The following is a 22412-nucleotide window of genomic DNA, read 5'->3' on the forward strand; positions in this document are numbered from 1 at the left end:
GTGCCATCTATATTGGCATAGCTAGCTTCCTCTATTATATTAGAATCATCTCCACTTTCTTAAGTGGCATTGTAGAGCATAGACATGTTTTAACTTTCTCTTCACATGACTACAAAATTTTTATTGTACTTGATTGCAAATTTATCAGTTTCAACTTGAAGTTTTGACATCTTTGATTTACATTGTTTCTACTTGTTATTTTTCCATAATATTTTTCTAAATTCTGATTTGTTCATACGAATTTGAAATTTAATATAATGGATGATGAAATTCCCACAACAGTTGATAATGGTTCTGGCATGAGTCCCTAAATCTCAGGGTTGACAGTGTCTGCTAGAGAAGTATGGCCATAGATGCATTCAGTCAGAATTTGAGGGTTTTGTCTTATTTTTTTAAGGAAATAACTACTGAGTGCAAATGCCTTTCTACTGGACATTCCTCCCATCACTGTGCCTTCATGTAAGCCTCCTGGGTTAAGTATTGTTTTTATTTTGAGGAAAGGTGTATTAAATTTTTTACAATGTATTCTTCACTTCTGGTAGGAATACTGAAGTTTAGCAAGTTTGTGATCTTGTGTGAATTGACCTTTATTTCCTCAACTAATAATTTACATCTTTCATGTCTTTTCTGCTCTGTAATTGGTGTTAAATTTGTATCATTCTTTTACCATTTTAAGTTAGTTTACATTTGCATTTCATTATTACTTTTGGTTTTTAATTTTTGGTATGAACAGGTTTTGTGTGATAGTTACTGTTTGGGTGAATGTTACTTTGGCCAATTTTGTAGGTGTGTTGGTTTGTTATTTATACTTTTCATTGTTTGATGGTTATTTTGCAAGATTCTTTTCATTTACTACTAGTTGCATCTAATAGCTTGATTTCAGAGCAGTTTCTGGTCTGATCCATCAAGGAAGCTACTCTTGATTTCTAACATCCTGAACATTTTGACAGTTTGTCATGTTGTGTATCAATTCCTCTTACTCCTAATGGGTGAGTGGTTATGGTTCATCTTAACAATTTCACTGTCATTGGCTATATTGCCAAGAAAGGTGGAAACATATTCAGGTCTTTGTGTTTTCACTTTGGATCTTCTTGACTGTGGTGAACTTTGTCACATTCCCAGCATTATGAATCTTGACTGAACTTCAGCAGGTATTTCACTGAGTGTATTCTCAATGGGAAGCATTCTTATAGATGTTTGCCACTCACCAGAATACCGAAATTCCTCCCTTTTTGTCCCTGGTTCCACACCCTTCAGCTCTATGTGTCTACTATTTCTTGAGTATTTTCACTCATGTAGAACACTTTGTGTACTGCTCATTGCTCCTTTTTGGTTCTGTTTTAGATTTTACTGAAAAAATGTCCCCTGCCCTTAATTCTGTCCTGGTCTCTCCTTCACAATCAGATATAGCTCATTTCAATGTCACCAAACTCCATTGTCATACCTGTTTTTTTCCAATCCCTTGCCTTAGCTTAGGCACTCATCCCTTTTGAAGCATCTCTTTTCTCATTCTATTTGACTTTCTTCCTTTGTGTAACAGAGACAGTGGTCTACCTTCATCCTTTGGTGTGTCACCTTTTCTAATTCTTCACCTGGTTGTTTGATTAGGGTTTGTTCCTTTCTAGTTATAAGGCTGCTTTGCTGAACACCTGCCAAATTTCTCACTTCTATAAAGCTTTCTCCTCCTCTGTTAATTCCCAATTTTTCCATTCCTTCCATTTTCTGTCTTCCATGTCACTTCATTTTGCCATATTGGATCTCAGTTGTTCTTCATGCCCTATCTGGTTTTGCATTTGAACCAATTGCTGCATGTTTCTTGTACTGTCTTTCCCTTAAGCACTCTTCTGCCTCTCTTTTTTGCTTGAGGTTGTCTTCAATATTTATGCCATGGATGTTTCCTGTATTCTTTCCCATTCCTCTTATGTTATTCTCTATTCTAAGTGAGTTTTCCTTCCCTATATATCTGCTGCCAAGGCAGATGGTTTAGCCTTTTTTTATTACCTCTCGCTTCCCACCTGTACTATTATTTGATCCAGGATAGGCTGCTATGTCCAGTTTGTTCTTTGAGATATTATGTGACTTGTACTATCTCCTTTCTTACTGTTCTCATATATTTGTTCCAAGAATTCCCTCTATTCTCATGATTTGTTCTCTATTGCACTCACTTCTTGGGTTTGTCAACTTGCAAGACTGGAATGTTTTGACTGCAGTGTTTCTTCAGATGCATTTCATCATCTATCAATGTATTTAGCTGTTTATCTTTGCTCATCTTTGAAGAAGATTGTTCAGTCTGTGATGTGGATAACCCCAATACATTCATTGCTCATTATTTGCATGGCTTGTCTGTTTCTTCTTCAGACAGGCATTATCTTCCTTGTATGGTGATTCTGCATACATCTGTTTGTGACTGGGTTAAATTGACACATTTCTTATCCTGTATATTTAGGTCTGGACATACTGTATTTTAGGATCCCACATGGTGGTGGTTGTTGCCTGGTCAGATGTTTTATATTATACTTGCACTAGATTTCAGTAATTTTGTATTGCTCACTATTGAGATGGGGTGTCTGTAAGACCACTTGCAGGCAGCTTGTCTGGTGTGTATGATTGTGTGTGTGTGTGTGTGTGTGTAAAACACAGACACACGTACTAGATTCATGTATAAAGAACTATCACTCATGAATCTTAAGAGTAGAGCAGATGGGGATTTCTGCCTATTCCTACTGATTCCTGTAATTGAGATATAGTTGCTTATCAAAATAGGGAATCACAAACACCCATTTCACTATTTTTGAAATATCATTCCTTTGGATTCCTCAACATGCATTTCTACTCTTTTTTTTTTTTTTTTTTCCAGTGGAACACAGGAATTATTACCAATCCAGTTTCCAGATTGGTGCACTGTGGATTATTTTCTCATGAGTGGGGTTTGAAAAACAAAATAAAACTTTCTTGCCCATTTATACCTACTACAGTTGTTATAGTCATTACAGTACTGAACAATAAATTGTACAATAATGTTCAGTATACAAGGTTACTTCCATTGAATGTTTTTGCCCAGGCAATCAGCACTTGTTTCTTATACAAGATACTTCCACTGAATGATTTTTCATGGATGGACCACACTTTGCATAATCTTACATAACACAAGGCAATTGAAATTATAGTTTGAATTTTCTTTAATGTGTCATTTAATATGATGTGGAAGATACTATTTTTCACTCTATTTTTAGTATGAAGGAAGACATTTAGTATTATGGTGCAAGACATTTTGGAATTAAGGATCATAACATTACTTCTTTTCATCATTATGGGGTTAAAAAAAAAAAAATTTGAAGAGGCTAAAGACTCAACTTGCCAGCATGAAGGTTTGTCTCAAAAGAATTATGCCATTGTATTTGAAAATATGCTGCTGCTTCATACCATGTGACACACAAAACCCATGTTTAGGTGTGTTTTTAATATTTATTTTTGAATTAAGTATTTATGTAAAATTTTGAATTATAATCTACAGTTTGATATCAAACTTAATGACACAAATTCATAATAGTTCAATAAAAATTTCAATGAGAGTCAACAAACACAATGAAATGGCCTTTTATCCATGACTGTTGTGATAGTGTTAAGACAGGTCTGCTTATGAAAGGCAGTAGTCTTAACTTTGTTTACTTTTTGACTGGTGTACCAATATTTTGATCCTTTTTTTTCTTGTCATGAATTTAGGAATACTGGAAAACTAATGTATAGAAATACAAAAATAAGTTCTGTATATTTTCCTATGTAGATGGATATATCTGTTGAAGACACTACTGCTCGAGTTGTTTTTTAATGCGATTTTGAATCTTTATTTTGTATGTTTTTCTTAATATAAGCTTGAAACATAATGTATTTATTAAAGAAAATTGTTTGAATTTTGACATAAATGAACCTTAGGAAATTTATGTTGAATTTGGAAAGGATTTTTTTTTTTTCAATCTTGCATTCTTTACCAAATGTTCCTATATGAGTAAGTAGGGAAACTGAATTATTAGGTAATACTTGTTATTATTACTAATTATGAACTAAATATTGGTAAACAATTTAGAAAATAGATGGAAAATTAATAATAAACTGAATATTATTGTGTTTGGAAGAACATTGTTTCCTCTAGGGTGTATTTTGGGAGTTACATTTTTAATTATTTGACTGACTTGTATAAGGATATGAAACTTGCTTTTTTGGCAACAATGAAAGTGCTTGTCAGTAACGTAAATTTGTAAAATTCTGGCCAAAATATTGATATATTCATGAGTTGTGTCATTAGCAGATATCACTAATCACTTTGTGAATATTTGTGAAATGTTTGTTTTGAGTATCATATTTTATAACATACTATAATATTTTAGACCTATGTTTTTGATTATAGTTACATTTTTTGATGTGAAATTAAAGCTGAAAGTCTGCTTTAAATGTTGTTTTCATGCTATTTAAAATTTAGTGTAATCTGCTAAATGAGGTGTAAAAATAATACACTAAAAGCTACCAGGAAAGGTTTAGTGATTATTATATTGTGTTTGTACTAATAAATATTGTCATGCAGCTTTTTTCTTTTTAAATAATTGAATGTTTATGTACAATTGGTCTAAATATGAGAGTTACCAGCTGGCAAAAAAAAGTGCACGTTGATCACTGGGACTCACTGGCTTTTTAACACTAGGCTCTATTAATATCAAGTCTTTCTGTATGAGCAACTAACTGAAACTGACCAAATATTTTAATTTTTTAAATGTATACTGTTAAAGATTTTAAATAGAGGAAGTTGGGAGCTACGTAAGGTGGTTTCTCTTTCTGTCTAATATTTATGGAAAATTCTAGTGTGATTTACATTTTATTGATATTTTCAGTAGTGCACAGTTGTAGTAAGGTGATAGAATCTGGTGTTTTACTATGGGGAAAAAGGAACTTGTGACCATTTAAAAATAACCTTTTTTAAATGACAAATATTGGTGTGATTATTGATAAAATCTTGAGTGTTTAATTGTGATGAAAAACAAACAAGAAACAAACCCAAATTATGGAGCATTCATTAAAATGTTAAAATCCAGAGTGAAATGTTATTAGTATGTATCATTTATATTAGTTGGTTTTATAATTTAAAGTATTCTTCCTTTGAAATTAGTATTTATATTAGTATAATTTATTTCATTTATATTTAGGTTAAAAATTTAATATTAGAAGATAAGGCCTGGTTACTGTGTTAAACAAAATTTATGTACTAACTGAAATTTAAATTACATGCATACATCTTTAATTTTAAATATAGAACTGAGCAAATTTTGATTCCTTAGCATTCCCTATTGTAATTGATGGATATGCATCTGTGATTTTAAAAATAAAGAAATTTGTTGGAATGTCTGTATTGCAATAATAATGAGTTTCAGTGTAAGCTGAAGTCCAATTATATGTACATATAGAATTGCATTTCCTTAGTTTTCACACTCTTGCTGTAGTGTCTAATATTTAACATCTTTTATCTTTTGAACAGTTAATCCTGGGAGATTACAAATGGTATACTTACAATGATATTGACAAGATGGTAGAGAATTTCAGTAAGGGTTTACTGATGCTAGGTTTGGAATCTAGACAGAATGCTATAATATTGGCAGAGACTCGTTTAGAATGGTTTGTAGCTGCCCAAGCTTGTTTTCGAATTGCAGTTCCAGGTATGTATTTTATGCTAATACTTGCAAGAGAATATTTGCCACGTGAAATGTAATTATATATAAATATTATAATAACAACACTTGCATTCTGATATCTTACCTCTTCTCATGTAACAGCTTTTTTTTTTTACTTGTACTACCCTCTTTATGCATAAATTACTTGCCTCTAACTTTGATACTCCTACTTACCCTGATGTTTTCACTTGAGGCAGCCATATGACAACCCTTTATGAATAAGGAGCATGACACAACTTATGCTGGCTCCCTCTATGCAATTTAGCACAACTTCTCAGTTTGCACCCATGGTGTTTAGATGTGCTTTTCACTTGAACGTTATTCCCAGAATATCAGTCAGTTACTTGTTTTTGAAAACTTGTTTTTGTATTTTAGATTGCTACTCTCCAGTTTTCTAACTTTTTTGATTGTTCACTTCACAATTGTCTTTACTCTTATTTGAGCTCTGTGTGAATTTGTTTCTCATTTTGATTGATAGTTACCATGAATTCAGTTTAATGTTATTACAAATACTACTGCTGGTGGTCCAACAACAGCTACTTTTACTTAATTTACAATGGTTTCTATCTGCAGTTATTGGCAAGACATTACAGTCTTGGTTTGCTGGGAGTTGGCTACTTTTGTGTAAGCTTCAGATTTTCCTGAATATTATCCTGTCATGCCTTGTTCTGTAGTACCTAAAAAGAGATTGATAATTTCAACAGCTTGTTTTCTTCCCAATCCTATGCCACTCAGTCATGTTTAGCCCCAGTGAATGTGCCAAGGCTTTCTCCTCTTTTCTTGGAGTTGATCAATCAGATTTATGTTTTGTCCTTGTCTCATTTCTTATGATTTATTTCCATTCCATTTAAATTAGTATCTACCTTCCTTTGTCCTCTTTCTACATTTGTTCTCTTTCCTTGATTTACCTTTTGTCTAATTCCCTTCATTTGTTCCCCTGAGGGGTTTTCAATTGGGATTCATGCTGTAATGATTTTTCAAACATGATTCTTCTGTTGTTGGATTCTTTTGGGTCTGGATGTCCTTTAGTTTCATTTCCATTAAACCCAACCTTCTTATGGAACTTGCATATTGGTCCATTTTTAAGACTATGATTTTAGGGGCTGCATGGCTCAGTATAATCTTGTGTATTTTGTCTGTTTGAATATCTTTTCCTCATTGTGGTACTCTGGAACTAGATGCATTTGCCACCCACATGAATTCCAAGTTTTCCATGTTTTAATTTTCTTTTTTGGATGTAGCTGTTGATGCTCCTAATCGGGGTTTGGGTCATTACCTTTATGCATATTCTCTCACGTGTCTTCTTCGTGTCCTGGTCATCATACAAGCCACTCTTTTGCTTTTTATTGACACTTTACTTTCTCTTTTCATCCACTCCTCCAATCTTGTTCAGGTAAGCTACATTCTTTATTCTTGGTCAATCTTCAACATGGATTTTGGCTAGTTCCTTTGCAGGCAGTCTGGACTACTACCAGGGATACTTCCCTAATCTCTCATTCAGTGTGCCCTTTCTCCATATTGCACTGCTTTCTTCCATGGTTCCTCTTCATTCATTGAAACCCTTTTCGTTCCTGTGATGTTTCTCCTTTTATCTTTATGGGTTGGAATTCCCAGCTGATTTATCTAGCTTATTCTTCCTTTTCTCATGATAATTGTTTCTTCCAAATCTCCTCCCAGCACATTTCTCAACTTGTGTTGGCTGACCAATTCCTAAATGTTCTGTGCTAACACTTGGACCTCTTCCCATACATTTATCTCAAATTATCTGCATCATCTACCATTTCCTGCTCTGCATGTTACAGTCTACCTCCTGTTGCTTTATGGCATCTCTGTGAATGGGTGGGTGATCTTTATATAGGTCTTTCTGATGTATCTGGATCCCTGCTCTAAGGTGAGTGTTGCATGACCAGATATATCTATTGTTAAACTTACATTGTGCAGCCATTTAGTTCAGTTTCTGTTATTGAAATGGAGTGCTCCAAAAATCATTTAGATCTTTCATTGCATTGTTTATCATCATAAATATGTTGGACCTGGAATATGCCTTCATTGACTAACATGAGTAAAGCAGAAGGGGATTGCTGCCTATCTTTTCCACTTCTTGGTTTGTCTGTATCAGGAATGGTTTCAGTTAGTTATTGCACTGTTTTTGGTGTTGTATTCATTATATTCCTTCCTGTTCTCCAGTGGAGTATATGAGTCCTTGCTACTTACTACCTCTTAATTGCTGGGGTGGTGAGCCATGGAGGATTCCTCCTAAGTGTGCTCAGTTCCACTCCAATGAGAGTAGGGCAGTAGTATTCTGCTGGTGTAGTTGATGTATAGACACTCCTCTTACCTCAGGTCTGATGTTCTTTCCCTTCCAGATGGAGCAGTGGACTGCATTGTGATAGAAATCATCCAGTCCACAACTTCCTGTTATGATCCATATGCCTCAGCTTCTCTACACCAGTGGGTTCATTCATTAAATTTTATAAGGTTTCTCCTGTGATTCTGCTCTTATTGTGACACATTATTTTGACAAGCAAAGAGTATACTTGGCCCAGAAGTGTTGCAGTTTTCCACAGGTATGTTTTACATGTTCTTTATTCATGCCTCCCATGGGCTTCCTTCAGGTGCTTTTGGAAGGGTGCTTATCTAGGTTATGTTACATGGGTCCCTCCACCAGGTCAATGTGAGATTCTAGCTATTGTGTGTGACGAGGTAAGATATTGTATCAGAAGTTAACATTTTCCTATGCTGAAAATGTACTTCTAATTGATTCTTACCTCATCTTGCACTTCTCAACCTTCATCCCCCTTTTTGGTATCTCCTTTTTCCTTTTATGTTGCTCAGTCTTGAAGTGAAGTTGAGTCAAGGTGTATGAAGGGAGTCAGCTGTGTTAGTTGTCACACACCTATTGGTGGAGTATTGTTGCATGCTACTGCACAGCTTCTTGTGTTTCTATGTGAGGATAGGTGGGAGCATGAAAATTTGCATGCATAGAGGGCAGTACAAATTGAGGGAAAAACCTGAACAGAGGTAAGAACCAACTAGAAATACATTTTTAGTGCAGGAAAATGTTAATTTTAGCTTTAGGAGTTTCACTACAAATATTTTTTAAATATATCAAACATTGTTGGTTAAGTTGGCATTTGAAACAGTTGTATTAAACATTTATTCCACAACAGTAAATTATTTATAGTAAATCAAACATTTGCATATATTTAGCAAGGTGTTGCAGAACTTATGGTACTCTTCTGCTTATTGCTTACTTGAATCTTGAGAGATTATTAGGATATTTCTTTTTATCCAGTGGTGACTCTCTATGCCACACTGGGAGAAGAAGGAATTGTACATGCTATAAATGAAACTGATGCTAGCCTTTTGATTACTTCACAAGATATACTTCCTAAAATACAGGTATAGTATACTTTTGTATATCTTTTCAACAGATTTTTATTGATTAACCTAATCAGGACAGATTTTAAAATTTAAGTGTAAAATAGTTTTAACTGTTCAACAAATTTTCTTTTGGCACTCAAAAAATATTTTAGAATTCATAATGTATTTTGTGTATTGCTTTCAAAGTGATTTTTAAATGTTCCATCTCATTTTCATGTATCTATGAAAAGTCTTACTTGTGAACAATGCATTTCTTGGTTTATTTAATTTTTTTAAATTTAAGAATTAATCTGTCTATACCAAAATACAGGTTTAACAAAGAAACTAACATTCACAAATAATGAAATTTTTGTGCATTGTTTCTTGTGATTTTAACTACGTCACTAGTATTACTTCTATATCTTTTTATTTACACCTTTTTATGTTGTCAAGAAATGTAATTTGAACAATTACTGATGTAGCTAAGCTTTGAATATTGCTAGAGCTTATGGCTAAAATCAGCTTGATAAAAGAATTTAATCATTTGTATTTTGTTGAAATATGGCTATTTAGAACTCTGAAAGGGAAAATGTTTTCAAAGTAAATTGTATCTCATAGTTAGCAACAGGAAATTTTCTTATTAAATATGGCATAATTACTGCTTCCAAAACTAAACTATAAAGTGTTACTGCTAGTTATGTAGGGACATTAGTAGTATCATTATTCTGTAATGTAATAGGTACTTTTAGTAGTTGTAAACCTGCAGTGTTACATTTACAGTATTTATGAAATATATACAACTGTTTTCACCAAAAGGTTGACATTTATTTTAATACATATTTTGGAGGTTGGTTAATTCTTAGATTAAATGTAAGTAACACAAACTATAACATAACACTGAATCTCTTCTAAATTTTGTAATTTTCATTTTTTGTTATCAATTGAATAGTCCATATTGTAAGAATTGCACTTGTCTTCTTGTAAAACTAAAACTTGGTAGAAATTAACTCTTAATCATAAATTCAATCTTTTGTTCAAAAATAATTTTACTGATCACTTTTCATTGAATTGTTGGAACATGTTTGAGGATAACCTGCAGCAAAATTGTATATTTCCAATTCTAGGAAGCTTTTTCTCAGCTTCCAAGTATCAAGAAGGTAATCTTCATGGAAGGGCACCGGAAACCCAGATTAGAAGCATTTCCAGATTCTGTGGAGGCTCTTTCTTTCTCAGAAGTAAAGTCCATGGGAGAAAATTCTGAAAAAGGTATTCTGTTTTTAATTTTAGTCTTATTTTATTTATTGATTCATCTTTTTCTTGGATTGCTTGATTTGAATATTTAGTTGATTACATGCTACAGAAGTTTTTAAAATGCAGTGGCCAAAATGGAGGTTTTCATCCCTCCAGTTATGAAGTCTTGTTACAAGGTGTTTGTCAGTGCATGCTCCAGGTTGTGTAATACTGTCCCTAATTCAGCACCATTAACTACAGGGAGGAAACTGATCAGCAGCAATCTTACTCTTTACTTTGTCAGATTTTACTGTGTATCTTTTTCAATACCAAGTGCCATATGTAAATACAATACTTCCAGTACTGTTACTTCTACTAAATATTTTTTAAATAAATAACATATTAATTTTAACCAAAAAAAATCACAAAGAAAAACAAGAAATCAAATGTCAGTTTTAAGTAATGATACATTAAAAACAAAATATTTTGTTTATTGGAAGCCATTTTTTTTATTCTCTTGCATATTGTCTTACTATAGCACTGCTGAGGGTGAACAACACATATTGTACATTTAAGTAAGTTTTCAACAAGAATGAAAGTGAACTTAAGTTTCTTTAACAATGATACAAATCTTATAGGGAAACAACATGGAGACTACATTATAAGTATTTTCATTAACTCTATATAAAATCTTAATTTATTGTATGTTATACCTTAAATAATAGAAATAATTACCAGTTTGTTAGTATGTTTAATACTTAGAGATTATCATTCAGGAAAGTTAAGTATGAAATATTGAAGTAATATCTGCACTGCTAGACCTCGGGTTGTTACTTCAGGTCAAGCTGTAACTATAGTAATAATAAGCCTGGAAACCTAAAAGTATGATATCTGAACAAATGGTAAAAAAATGTGAATGGCCTACTGTAGATATTAATGACAACAGATAAATACTGGTGTATTGAAAAAATATTGATTAACTTTTGAAGACAACACTAGCATAAGAGTAATTATGTGAGGTGTATGCATCACTTAATTCTGAGTTGCTTATTGTCCAGTTTCCATAATGTATAATTCTTTTTTCCTTTTTGTATTACTAATGTGATTTCCATGTTGATGAATTTTTAAAGATGTACTATAAATGGTGTTATTTTCTCTAGCCCTTCACCATGACACTCCTGCTCCTGAAGACATTGCCATAATCATGTATACTAGTGGATCAACAGGCACACCCAAAGGTAAACATTCACAGAGCCTGTTTTCTATATACCTGTATTCATTTATTAGGTTTATTAAAGTACTTTGCATTGAAACTTTGGGTCGTATGTTGTGATAATTTTTAAACAAATATAAGACTTTATTAGTTTTAGTAAAAATCAAGTTTCTTCTTTACTGAAAATAGAAAATAAAGATGTTTGACACAGTTATGAAACCTGAGTAAAGAGGGGTTATGGGGATAATCCTTAGTATAGAGCAGAATTAGCTAGGGTGGGGGGAGGATGGGTGATGGAGACATTATTTAAGATATATTTAGCTGTAATCACAATTATCTTTCATATAGCTAGTTTAGGAAGTATGCATTGGTTCTAACTGTACTTGCTTATGAAATGTAAAATTTTCTTGAGTGGAAGTTTATAATAAGTTGTCTAACAATTATTGTAAATGTTGTAATGAGTTAACTTCACTAATCACAGTGAAAAATGATATAAATTAGTAGTTGCATAACATAAGATGTACAAGTCCTTTTACTATTTATATTAACGCAATTTGTCAGTCTGCAAAATGTCATATCTAGTTAATAAAAAGTTGAGAGATAATCAAAGTTTTCTAGATTCTAACTATAGCAAGTTCATTTTTGTTTTAAACAAATATCGTGATTTAAATGCTAATATATACTCATCCTTGATGAGAAACCCACTTGAAATAAAAATATATCACAGAACAGCTGGTATGGGTATTAACACTTTTATTGATAAGGATAAAACAACGTTTCAACCCTCCAAGGTCAAAATGTTATTCTCTGCTTTATTAGTAAAAGTGTTAATACCCATATCAGCCATTCTGAGATGCAAATATATACTATTGGAGTTTGTCTAGAACTGCTGATTTGATACCATAGATTTTACACTTTGCAGGTCAATAAATGATTAGATGACACTTATTGCGTATGATTCTTTCAAACACTAATGGAACTTGTTTGTTGGTGTGTGGTACATTTACAGTGTTTCAATAAATGGGATTCTGAATGGTACGTGCCATTTATCTATCAAATACTTTCTGCTTATCAACATTGCTTGGAAATGAATTATGCTGTCAGGCAGCATTCAATATACTCATCAGATCCAAATATATTTGTTCAATATTTTTTTTGTTTAAGATAACTAACCCCTTACATAAATACTATCTTTTTTGTATATCTGGTTATGAGATTTAAAATCCCACTTAAATTTGTTTACTGTGAATAGCACTGGTGTATGATGACAGATATTAAAAGCTTTCCACCAATAGGAAGGTGACACAATCTCTAGAGGCAGTAACACTATATATACACTTGCAATAATGATAATTCCATTTCTTTCCTCTGGCATTGAACATGTTTTAAATTTTTGAGGTGAGTTCAAGTTGATGACTGACTTGTTTCAAAAGCTTTAATTTGTTATAAATTCTCAAGTGCTGTGCGAGTGATAACGTTTAATTTGTCTATGCTTGTGGGGGGGGGGAGTTAAATGTCAGACTTGAACCATTGTTTACTATGTTGTGGATTACCACATACTTAATGGGCTTCCTTCTCCCATTCTGTTGATTTAAGTTCATTCTCCTCACTCAGAAATGATCTATTGGACAATGATTTTTACCTTCCAGTCTTTGTGGTGTATATTTGTTTTATTATATTTCACATATGTCCTCATGTATACTCACACCCATATGCCTCATCACTTTCATGTTTCTATTTGTCCTCACTTGTAAACGTTTTTTTTCTTGATTTTCTGTTTTTTACTCTTTCACTGTGAAGACGATCAATTTGACTAACCTTCTGTTTTACATTTGTTATAGTTTTTATATTGTAACTTTTAACACAGTATGTGCATCTTCGTAAAATTTGGCAGACCTTTAGTCAGTGTTACAAATCTAATTTTATAAACCCATGACAATGGTCTACATGTTTTGTAATTGGGTTAGGTAATTATTATCAGAAGGTTTTTTTTTATAAACATAACCAGTAGATTAAATTATTTGAGAGTTGACATGAACATTCCTAAACATGTGTAGTTTCAGAAATATATTTGTTTTCTAGTATTTTAATAAACTTATTTAATGCATTTATTTGCACCCAAGGTGACTTATTTTGAATATAAAAATACTATTTATTATACTACAGTTTTTACATTTCATTTGCATAATCTTTAAGACCTCCAAACGTTTTTTAAGGTAAATATTTGTATTTTATTTTTAATTTTCTCTCGATCTTGGAAAATTCTCACTGCAATGATACTGCAAGTGTGGTGCAGGTCTTTTTTCAAAAAAACATTTCACATAACTAATGTGCCCTTTTTACAAGGGTGTGTTCAGTAGAGCTGAGGTGAGTGCACGCGCACTCTCACGTACACACAGTACAGAAAACAATACATTTAATGTACTCTCCTTCTGCAGCCAGTCTGTTCAGTAGAGCAGAGGTGAACATGCATGGTATGGTCTGACTGCACCCAAACCACACTACATATTGTACTTGATGATTGCATGTTTGCAAATACATGCAATAAGCATGCAAGGTTATGTTCTCATGCCATTTGTCTTTGTGGCACATTGGGCTCTTATGTCTCTTTACCCTCATGACTTTGAACAAAGTGTGTGTGTGTGTGTATTCTGTTTGCAACGAGATGTGCCTTCCCACAGATGCACCCTTATGGTGCCCTTGCTATTGAGTGTTACACTTCATGGACTTGGGTGTTTTCTTAACTTTATGACCACTGGCTATTGAGATTGTTAGTCATTTTCATCATACTTTGTTCCAAAATTCCAAAAATAAAACTAGTAGAGGAAATGTTTGCAATTTAACAAGAACTTTCCTAAAAGTATGTAGTTTCAAACAAGTAAAACATTTAATTTCAATTTTTTTACTATTTTTAATATAAAAAAACAATTATTAAATGTAGTTATTTGCACTTGAGCTCTGAATAGTTCACTTGCAAGGTGATTTCAAGTTTAGCATAAAAAGTACTACTTGTTATTTTTGTTTTTAGACTTCACTTACATAATATCTATAACCTCCTAAATGAATATCACTTTCTTCCTTGAGGTAGATGTTTAAGAAATTGAAATATTTACTTATCCTTTATCTCATTTGAATAATATTAAAATACCTTCTTTGGGCAATATGCATAATTTCAATTTTTTTACAGATTTGTTTCATTTTTAACATTTTATTTTTCTTTCAAATTCTTTGTCAACACACTTCAGTGTGTGCCTGCATGTGATGTTATGATCAGAGAGGCTACTGTCTCTCCTTGCTTTGTTTTATATAATGCTTGACTAGTGAAGTTATGAGTAGAAAAACATCAATAAATATTAAACCTTTCAAATATGAATTTTAAAGCACAAATAATAGATAAGTTAAATATGTAAGCAAAATCTACATACAATTTAACAATGTCAAACTAATATGTATAAGGCAAGAAAAAATAGCTAAGTATTAGAGATGATGCTATCAAGACTTTGTAAATCACAAACATCTAACTTCCTAGTCTTGCTACAAACTATAGCAAGTAATTGGCTCTTTTATCGTTATAACCATGCCATTCAAGTTAAAATTTGCTTATTAACAAATCAACTTTGCAAGTGGGTGTGGCTTATTTTGAAGTTTCAAACTTTCCTCCAGGAAAAGTTCTTGGAATATACTCTACTTGTAAATGTATACGTGCTTTACTTTGGATGTTTTGAGAATACATACATTAAACAGTTTTTATTGTAAGTTGATTTATAAGTGCAAACTCATCAGGTGAGAACAAAATTTAGATAATATAAAACCTAGAATTATAGTGTACTTTATAATGATGTCATTAAAATACATTGAAAATAAAGTGGTTCAATTAAATTTTGAATGTAACTCAGTAACATGTGGAAAGGAACTTAAAAATGGTGCCAGCTGTGATCTCATTTAGGTAACATTTTGCAGCTGTCTCTCCACCATTTTAGCATTGGATTCTAAAATTAACATTTTCCTAATTTATAAAGTATTTGATACATTCTCATCTTCTTGTACATTCTCATTCATCTTTCAGAACCACTTTTCTCTGTAAATTTTTTTTGTCTTGTCAAAAAATGAAGTTATCATAAATGCAAATGCATAGGGGATGTTACTTGCTCATGGAAGTTGTGTTACCTTCCTATTTGTGGAGATTTTTTTTAGCAGCATACAAACCTTATGGGCAGAGGCATGAGGAAGATAGGATCTCTGTATGAAGAGGTATTTGTTTGCAAAACATTTTCAGATTAGGAAAATTTTAATTTCCAGGAAGTTGCCAAATAGTTGAGCAGTGGTGAAGGATGTGTATTTTCATTCATTCAAAGAAAACTGGCCAACCCAATTGTACTTTCATAAGTCAAAAAGTTGATTGTTGTAAACTGCATCTGTATAATGTATGGAGATCAACATGACCATCAATAGTGATCTATCTAGATATGCAAATAACTAAAAACTACTAAAATTCTGATATTTTTATGGTTATGTTGCCTTCCCTTAAATTATTGGAATGTAAAAGTTGACCAAATTGGAGTATTTATTACAGAAGTACTTTCCAGAGTTGTTCAGTTAGACATTTATATATCAGGGGTGTAGCTAGCAGTTAGTTACAGAAAAGTTTAATATTTTGTTCAAAAATCATTGTATAATTGTGTGAATTTTGATAGTTTTTTGTTTCTTTATAGGTGTGATGATTTCACATAAAAACATAATCACTGCCTGTAAAGGGTTCATGAAACTTACAGAAGACATAAGGTAATTATTTCAAGCATAGGGTGACATTTTGTCACTTTGCTATTTTATTAATTTTAGAACCTGGAATATACCTATCTTATAGACAGTAAATGTTTTATTACTTATTTTTACTAAGGAATACATGTATGTTGCAATGGCTCTGATATATAACACACACACACACACACACACACACACACACACACACACACACACACACACACACACACACACTGATTTTGAAAACTTAAATATAGATACAATTTTTCTTTCTTGCACACTTCCATGTTTGTTTATATTGTGCAGCAGATGCAAAGTCCAGTATTTTCTATTAAGCTTTTATAAAGAACTTATTTAGTCCTTTCTTTAATGTACTCCATAAATGAATGCAGCTGTTTTTAAAGATGTTTTGAGAATTAGAAATGGAATATGTCACTATTTTTCAAAGTTGAATGTTATCTGGTTATAGAACATAAAACATCATGTATATTTTAATAAAGATTTTTAAAAAGTTTCTTGTAAAGATAATAGTACTGAATTTTATTAAATTTTTCTGCATCAAAATAGACTGACTTTGAAAACTGAAACACACAGTTCATGTTATAAGTATTCCTAGGATATAAATCTGTTTGTATATTATATGTATCAGTAATTTTATTCTGTTTGCTTGCGTGTTTATTTGTTGATTCTGAGAAGCAATTAATTACTTTTGTTTTGACATTTGAACTGCTTTATTGGTTACGTAATAACTTGTTACTTATGTATGTTTAGATCTTAGTTTTTCTGTTTATGTGGAACATAGTTTTCTGAGTGAAGCTCGGAATTCATTTTAATTCATTTTTCTTCTGTGGACCAGGTACCCAGGATTTTTCAGAATGTAATTTTTCAAGTCTTCCTAGGTCATTTGTTTAGCTAATACTTTTATCAAATTCTGAATGGGCAAAAAACAGGCAATTGCTGCACCCTTTGTGAGAACTAAATCCCACAGCTGGTCACAAACGTACATCGACCTTCAGTGAGTAAGTTGGTGGTTCTTAACCTTTTTGGAGGTACTGAACCCTGGAAGTTTCATACTTGCATTCACTGAACCTTTTGTAATTGGAAAAATAAAATATGATTTTTTCAAATTCAAAACATAAGTAGATATTTTATTAGTGCACAAAATGAACCATGCATCAGTTGCACACAATATCACTCTGTTCAAAGAACAAAACCAACAAAACATTTGTTTAGCTAATACTTTTATCAAATTCTGAATGGGCAAAAACAGGCAATTGCTGCACCCTTTGTGAGAACTAAATCCCACAGCTGTTCACAAACGTTGAGTAAGTTGGTGGTTCTTAACCTTTTGGAGGTACTGAACCCTGGAAGTTTCATACTTGCATTCACTGAACCTTTGTAATGGAAAAATAAAATATGATTTTTTCAAATTCAAAACATAAGTAGATATTTTATTAGTGCACAAAATGAACCATGCATCAGTTGCACACAATATCACTCTGTTCAAAGAACAAAACCAACAAAACATGAATTTCACACAAAACCAAAAACATAATTCAATGAATATTTACTGCAAATTAATATGACATTTGCTGTTGCCTTTCAGAGATAAGTTCAGAAATGCACAGCTTCACCTTGGCAAGTGCCACTCTCATATCATTTTTGCAACGAAGTCTGTTCCTTTTCTTCGTTTTTGTCTACCATCCTCAAAGAATTGCTTGCAAAGATACGTTGTAATGAACAGTATGAGAATCTCAAGAGCTTTCTTAGCAATAAGAGGGTATGCTATGATTTGGTGACACCAAAACGTTGAAAGTGTTGTTCTGAAAAGTTGCTGTTGAACATGGTTCTGCTAAAGTTCAATGATTTCATCGAGGTATTCATCATTGACATCTGCTGTCGCAACACTAAACATGAACGGCTGTCTCACCCATGCTGGATGTGACTTTCTGATTGGGAAGTATCTGTTGAGAGACTTTGCGAGCTCATCTAAGTGCATGGCAATTGCTTGCTTCAGTTCCCTGGGTATAGAAATGTCTCCGATTTCAGACACATCCTTGATCTTGCTTACACAGTCGTCCAGCAGGGAAAAGTTTGCAAAGTTATCATTCTCTGTTCGTCATTTCCATAACGGTTGCTTTTTTTTTGAAAAACCTTCAGGTTTTCTTCCACTTCAATGATGTTGACTCTTCTGCCCTGCATCTGTTGATTGAGAGCATTTAAGATATTGGCCATGTATGCCAAAATGAGAATGAACTTGGATTTTTGAAGCAATCTGCATGACAATGTTGGTGCTCTCGCAAAAACAGGGCTAATTCCACATGCATGGCAAATACAGGATTCAGCACCTTTCCCCTTTCTATCTTTCCAAAGATAGAATGGTACAGAAGTACCTCAAATTCAGATCCCATTTCATTACACAGATCTTTGAAGATGTGGTGCTTTAGGGCACTATTTCACACAAAGTTCACAGATTCCACTACAATTTTTAATACATCTGCCAGTATTGAAGGTAAGGTATTTGTTGCCAGTGCATGCCTGTGCAGAACAATGATGTGTGGTGCATCGACTTTCACCAGCACACCAAAACCAGAGTTTAGTCCCAACATGACTGGAGCTCTGTCAGAAAAAACTGCAGAAACCATATCCCATGAAAAATCGTTGTCTCTGAAGAAGTCATCCACAAGTTTCTTCATGTCGACTGCCTTAGTTGTTGTTATAGAGGCTTACAAAATAAAAAAAAATCTTTTATCTCATCCTTTACATAGTGCACAAATACAACAAGCTGGCTTAGATTGGAAACGTCAGTGGTCTCATCGAGTTGAAGGCTGAATGTTGTTGGGCTTGAAATCAGATCTGCAACTACTTGAGCCAAGATGTCATCGCTCATGTCATATATTCTGCTGCTGGTGGTGTCATTTGAAAGAGGAATTTGGGATAACTTATTTTCAGCAGCTTTTCCCAGCATGATATTTGCCATCTTCAATGCAGCTGGTTTTACGAGTGCTTTACCAATGGTGTGTGGTTTGCTCTGCTTTGCAATCAAGTATGCAATTTCGTACGATGCTGTGAGGATCAGTTTGTCGATGGGTACAAAACCGAGAACAGGCAAAGTAACCTTTTCATCAAACCTGGCTCTCTTTACCTTGAATTCAGCAAGCATTATGTTCTTGTATTTCCTATCTTCATGCAGCTTTAGGGAGAGTTCTTAGTTTTGCTGGGGCTAGACTAGAATTGCTCAACTTAGCATTGCAAATCATGCATTGAGGATGCTGACTCCCATCATGTTTAGTTATACACGTGAATCCATATTGTACGTATTCGTCCGACCACTTTCTGTTTTTGCTTGATATAGTTAGTATGAAGGGATTGAAAGATTACGGGTAAAATCACAAATGAAGCATGATTACTACAGTCACAAGTCGACTGCTAAGCGCACGGAGTTCTCTGCAGCACAGATATTGAGGCCAAGTGATGTGACATGATCAGCTGCAGCCAATGATGGCGAAGTGGAGCATGACGTCACAAATTGTACGAGTGGGGTACACACACACACACACACACACACACACACACACACACACTGTGTGTTTGTGTGTGTGTCTTGACCTCTGCCGAACCCCTGGGCTTTGATTGAACCCAGCCGCTGGAGTAAGTGTGTTGATAAAGCATTATTAATAAAGGAAAAGAAGAAAATGGCTTGTAAGTGTAAAGTGTGTATTTTAGATCCAGTGATCCAAATACCAAGTAAAACAGGTGGGAAAGAGCCACAGAGCAAATTATAAGTACAAGGAAAGATTATGGTATTTCATTTGGTGAGTGTTGAAGATGAAATGTATAGTACTACTTTTCAGGGTCCTTCTGATTTTGTGACACTGAATAAATGATGCAAATCATCCAAAAACTCAAGTGTGAAAAAAACAAACATTCAGGGCATTGTGGTACTCCACAGACTGGGGTGCAAAACAGTGTTTACTCAGTTTTTCAGTTCTCTGATATCAAATCTACAGCAACTTAAGTTTCAAAATGAAGAAGCTTGATGGAAGGCATCAAGTTTCAGTACTCTTAAGCAAGTATCATTGATCAAGGTGATGAGAATTATTCCACTGATGCCAATGTCAAGGCCTTTGTATCTACTCTGAAAACAATGAACAAGAAAGCAAAGAAATAGCCAAGAACACACATACAATCTTGATTTGAGTCAAGAGGCCAAGTCAACAACACAATACATACATACATACATACATACATTCTATGGATGTATGTTCACCAAACAGATCAAGTTTACTACTGTGTAGCATGGGAGTCAAAAACTTGACAACTTCATGAAATTGGCAAATATTTTGTTAAACTTTGTGAAATTCTAGTTTATCCTGAAAATGCTAATAATAGAATTTTAGTTCATTCTGGAATGTTATATATTCAGGATATGCCGTACAACCCAAATCCTGGGTGCCTGGCTCCTGCAAGCACTATTAAACAGTTTAGTTGTTTATGTAGTTTTAATCCATGGAGACCACATTAAATCTTAAAGGTAATTCTCAGTTTTTCTGTTAAATCTTTTTATGCTGTGATGCCACAGCAATATTATTTGTTTTTTTTTTAAATTTTAACTGATCTGTACAGGCCAGATGATCTCTACATAGCATACTTACCTCTTGCTCATGTGTTGGAAATAGCAGCTGGTAAGTTTTAACTAAAAAATTGTATTTATTTCTACAGTTTGGGATTAATATCTTTTAGAAAAGTAATTGGACTGTAATTGAGGTTCTAAACTTAAATTTAATAAATGCATTGAGGAATTAGTACAAATTTATTTTGCTATATTTCCATAATTTAGAAGTGAAAGTAAAAACTAGTTGCTGATAACCATAAAATTGAAACATTTGTCACTCTTAAATTATAAAGGTTAGCAGCATCAACATTTAGAAAATGATTGTAAATCTGATGTGCAAAATAAGATTTGTATGAACATTTTCAGTAGCTGCATTCAGATACTTTTCATAGTGATGAGACTAATACAGCTTTTATACTTGGGTTAATCAGTCTCACATATAATAAATTAATTTAACCTTTTTTATTTTAAATTATAGATTACAGTAGATGATTTAATTCTTGAATATGTATCATATTTTAAGTATGTTGAATGAGAAGGAAATATTTCACAACATTTTGAATGATTGTAACATTTGTTGGGATTTTAAAATACACAAATATTCTAGTAAAGTAAAAATAGAAAAGACTGCATTTTATAATAAACATTGATATATATTTTGTATTTACTTTGCTACAGAATCCTTCTTTCTAACTGTTGGTGTTCCATTAGGTTACTCTTCTCCTTTGACAATGACAGATAAGGTAAAATAATTGATTTTCTTTTAGTATTTTTTTTATTAAAACTTGTGATTTAAAAATATATTTACTGATATCCAAAAGTAATCATGTATGGCAAGTAGAATTAGTTTAACTTTTTAAGAAAATAAATTTCAAATTTTCATCTTATTGATACTATGGATGAGTAAAACAAGGTAAAAGACTAAGCTTAGTTTTAATAGATTTCACAAGAATGACTGACTATTAGAATAGTTTATTTTTCATTGAATAGCAAAATACTTTAAGAACAAACTTTAATTGATGAATGTAAAAAAATTATTGTAAAGTATTCTTTGTATTAAGTTTTATAGCTTACATTTCTGACCATAAAGATGCATAACTTTAACCACAGTCCCAGAAATGTAAAAAAAAATTTTAAATCAGGTTTCCAAAAACCCCTCCAGGTGCATGTGTTTTCATATTTTTAATAGTTAAAAAAAATGTAACATTTAGACAATTTTTGGTATTTCTGAATTATTTTACACTGATGTATTTCCTAGTCCACTGCTGTAAAGAAAGGTTGTAAGGGTGATGCTACAATCTTGAAACCAACTCTTATGTCAGCTGTACCTGTGAGTAATTATATCAACATTTTTTTATTTCTACACTGGAGAATTTAACACTTGCATATTTTTGATGGAAAAATTCCTTGTACTTTGAGACAGTCACTCATTTAAAATATTTGACTTTATATATACTATATATAGTAATATATAGTAAAGCCTAATTTTGTAAGTTTTTTTAATGGAAAAAAA

General features: G+C 32.7%; 1 protein-coding gene across 3 annotated transcripts in view; it reads left to right on the plus strand.

Annotated features, from left to right (window-relative positions):
- LOC143247305 (long-chain-fatty-acid--CoA ligase 4-like) overlaps positions 1–22412 on the plus strand; it is a 41621-nt gene that overhangs the window by 7671 nt on the left and 11538 nt on the right. For all 3 annotated transcript variants that reach the window (XM_076495134.1, XM_076495128.1, XM_076495139.1), the window contains 8 exons: positions 5525–5702; positions 9013–9119; positions 10205–10346; positions 11471–11548; positions 16236–16305; positions 20911–20969; positions 21578–21642; positions 22158–22229. In XM_076495134.1, coding sequence (XP_076351249.1) covers positions 5525–5702; positions 9013–9119; positions 10205–10346; positions 11471–11548; positions 16236–16305; positions 20911–20969; positions 21578–21642; positions 22158–22229 — 771 coding nt within the window. The remainder of the gene's footprint in view (positions 1–5524; positions 5703–9012; positions 9120–10204; positions 10347–11470; positions 11549–16235; positions 16306–20910; positions 20970–21577; positions 21643–22157; positions 22230–22412) is intronic.

The sequence above is a fragment of the Tachypleus tridentatus genome, chromosome 1 (assembly GCF_004210375.1).
Source record: "Tachypleus tridentatus isolate NWPU-2018 chromosome 1, ASM421037v1, whole genome shotgun sequence".
NCBI classification, from domain to species: Eukaryota; Metazoa; Arthropoda; class Merostomata; order Xiphosura; family Limulidae; genus Tachypleus; species Tachypleus tridentatus.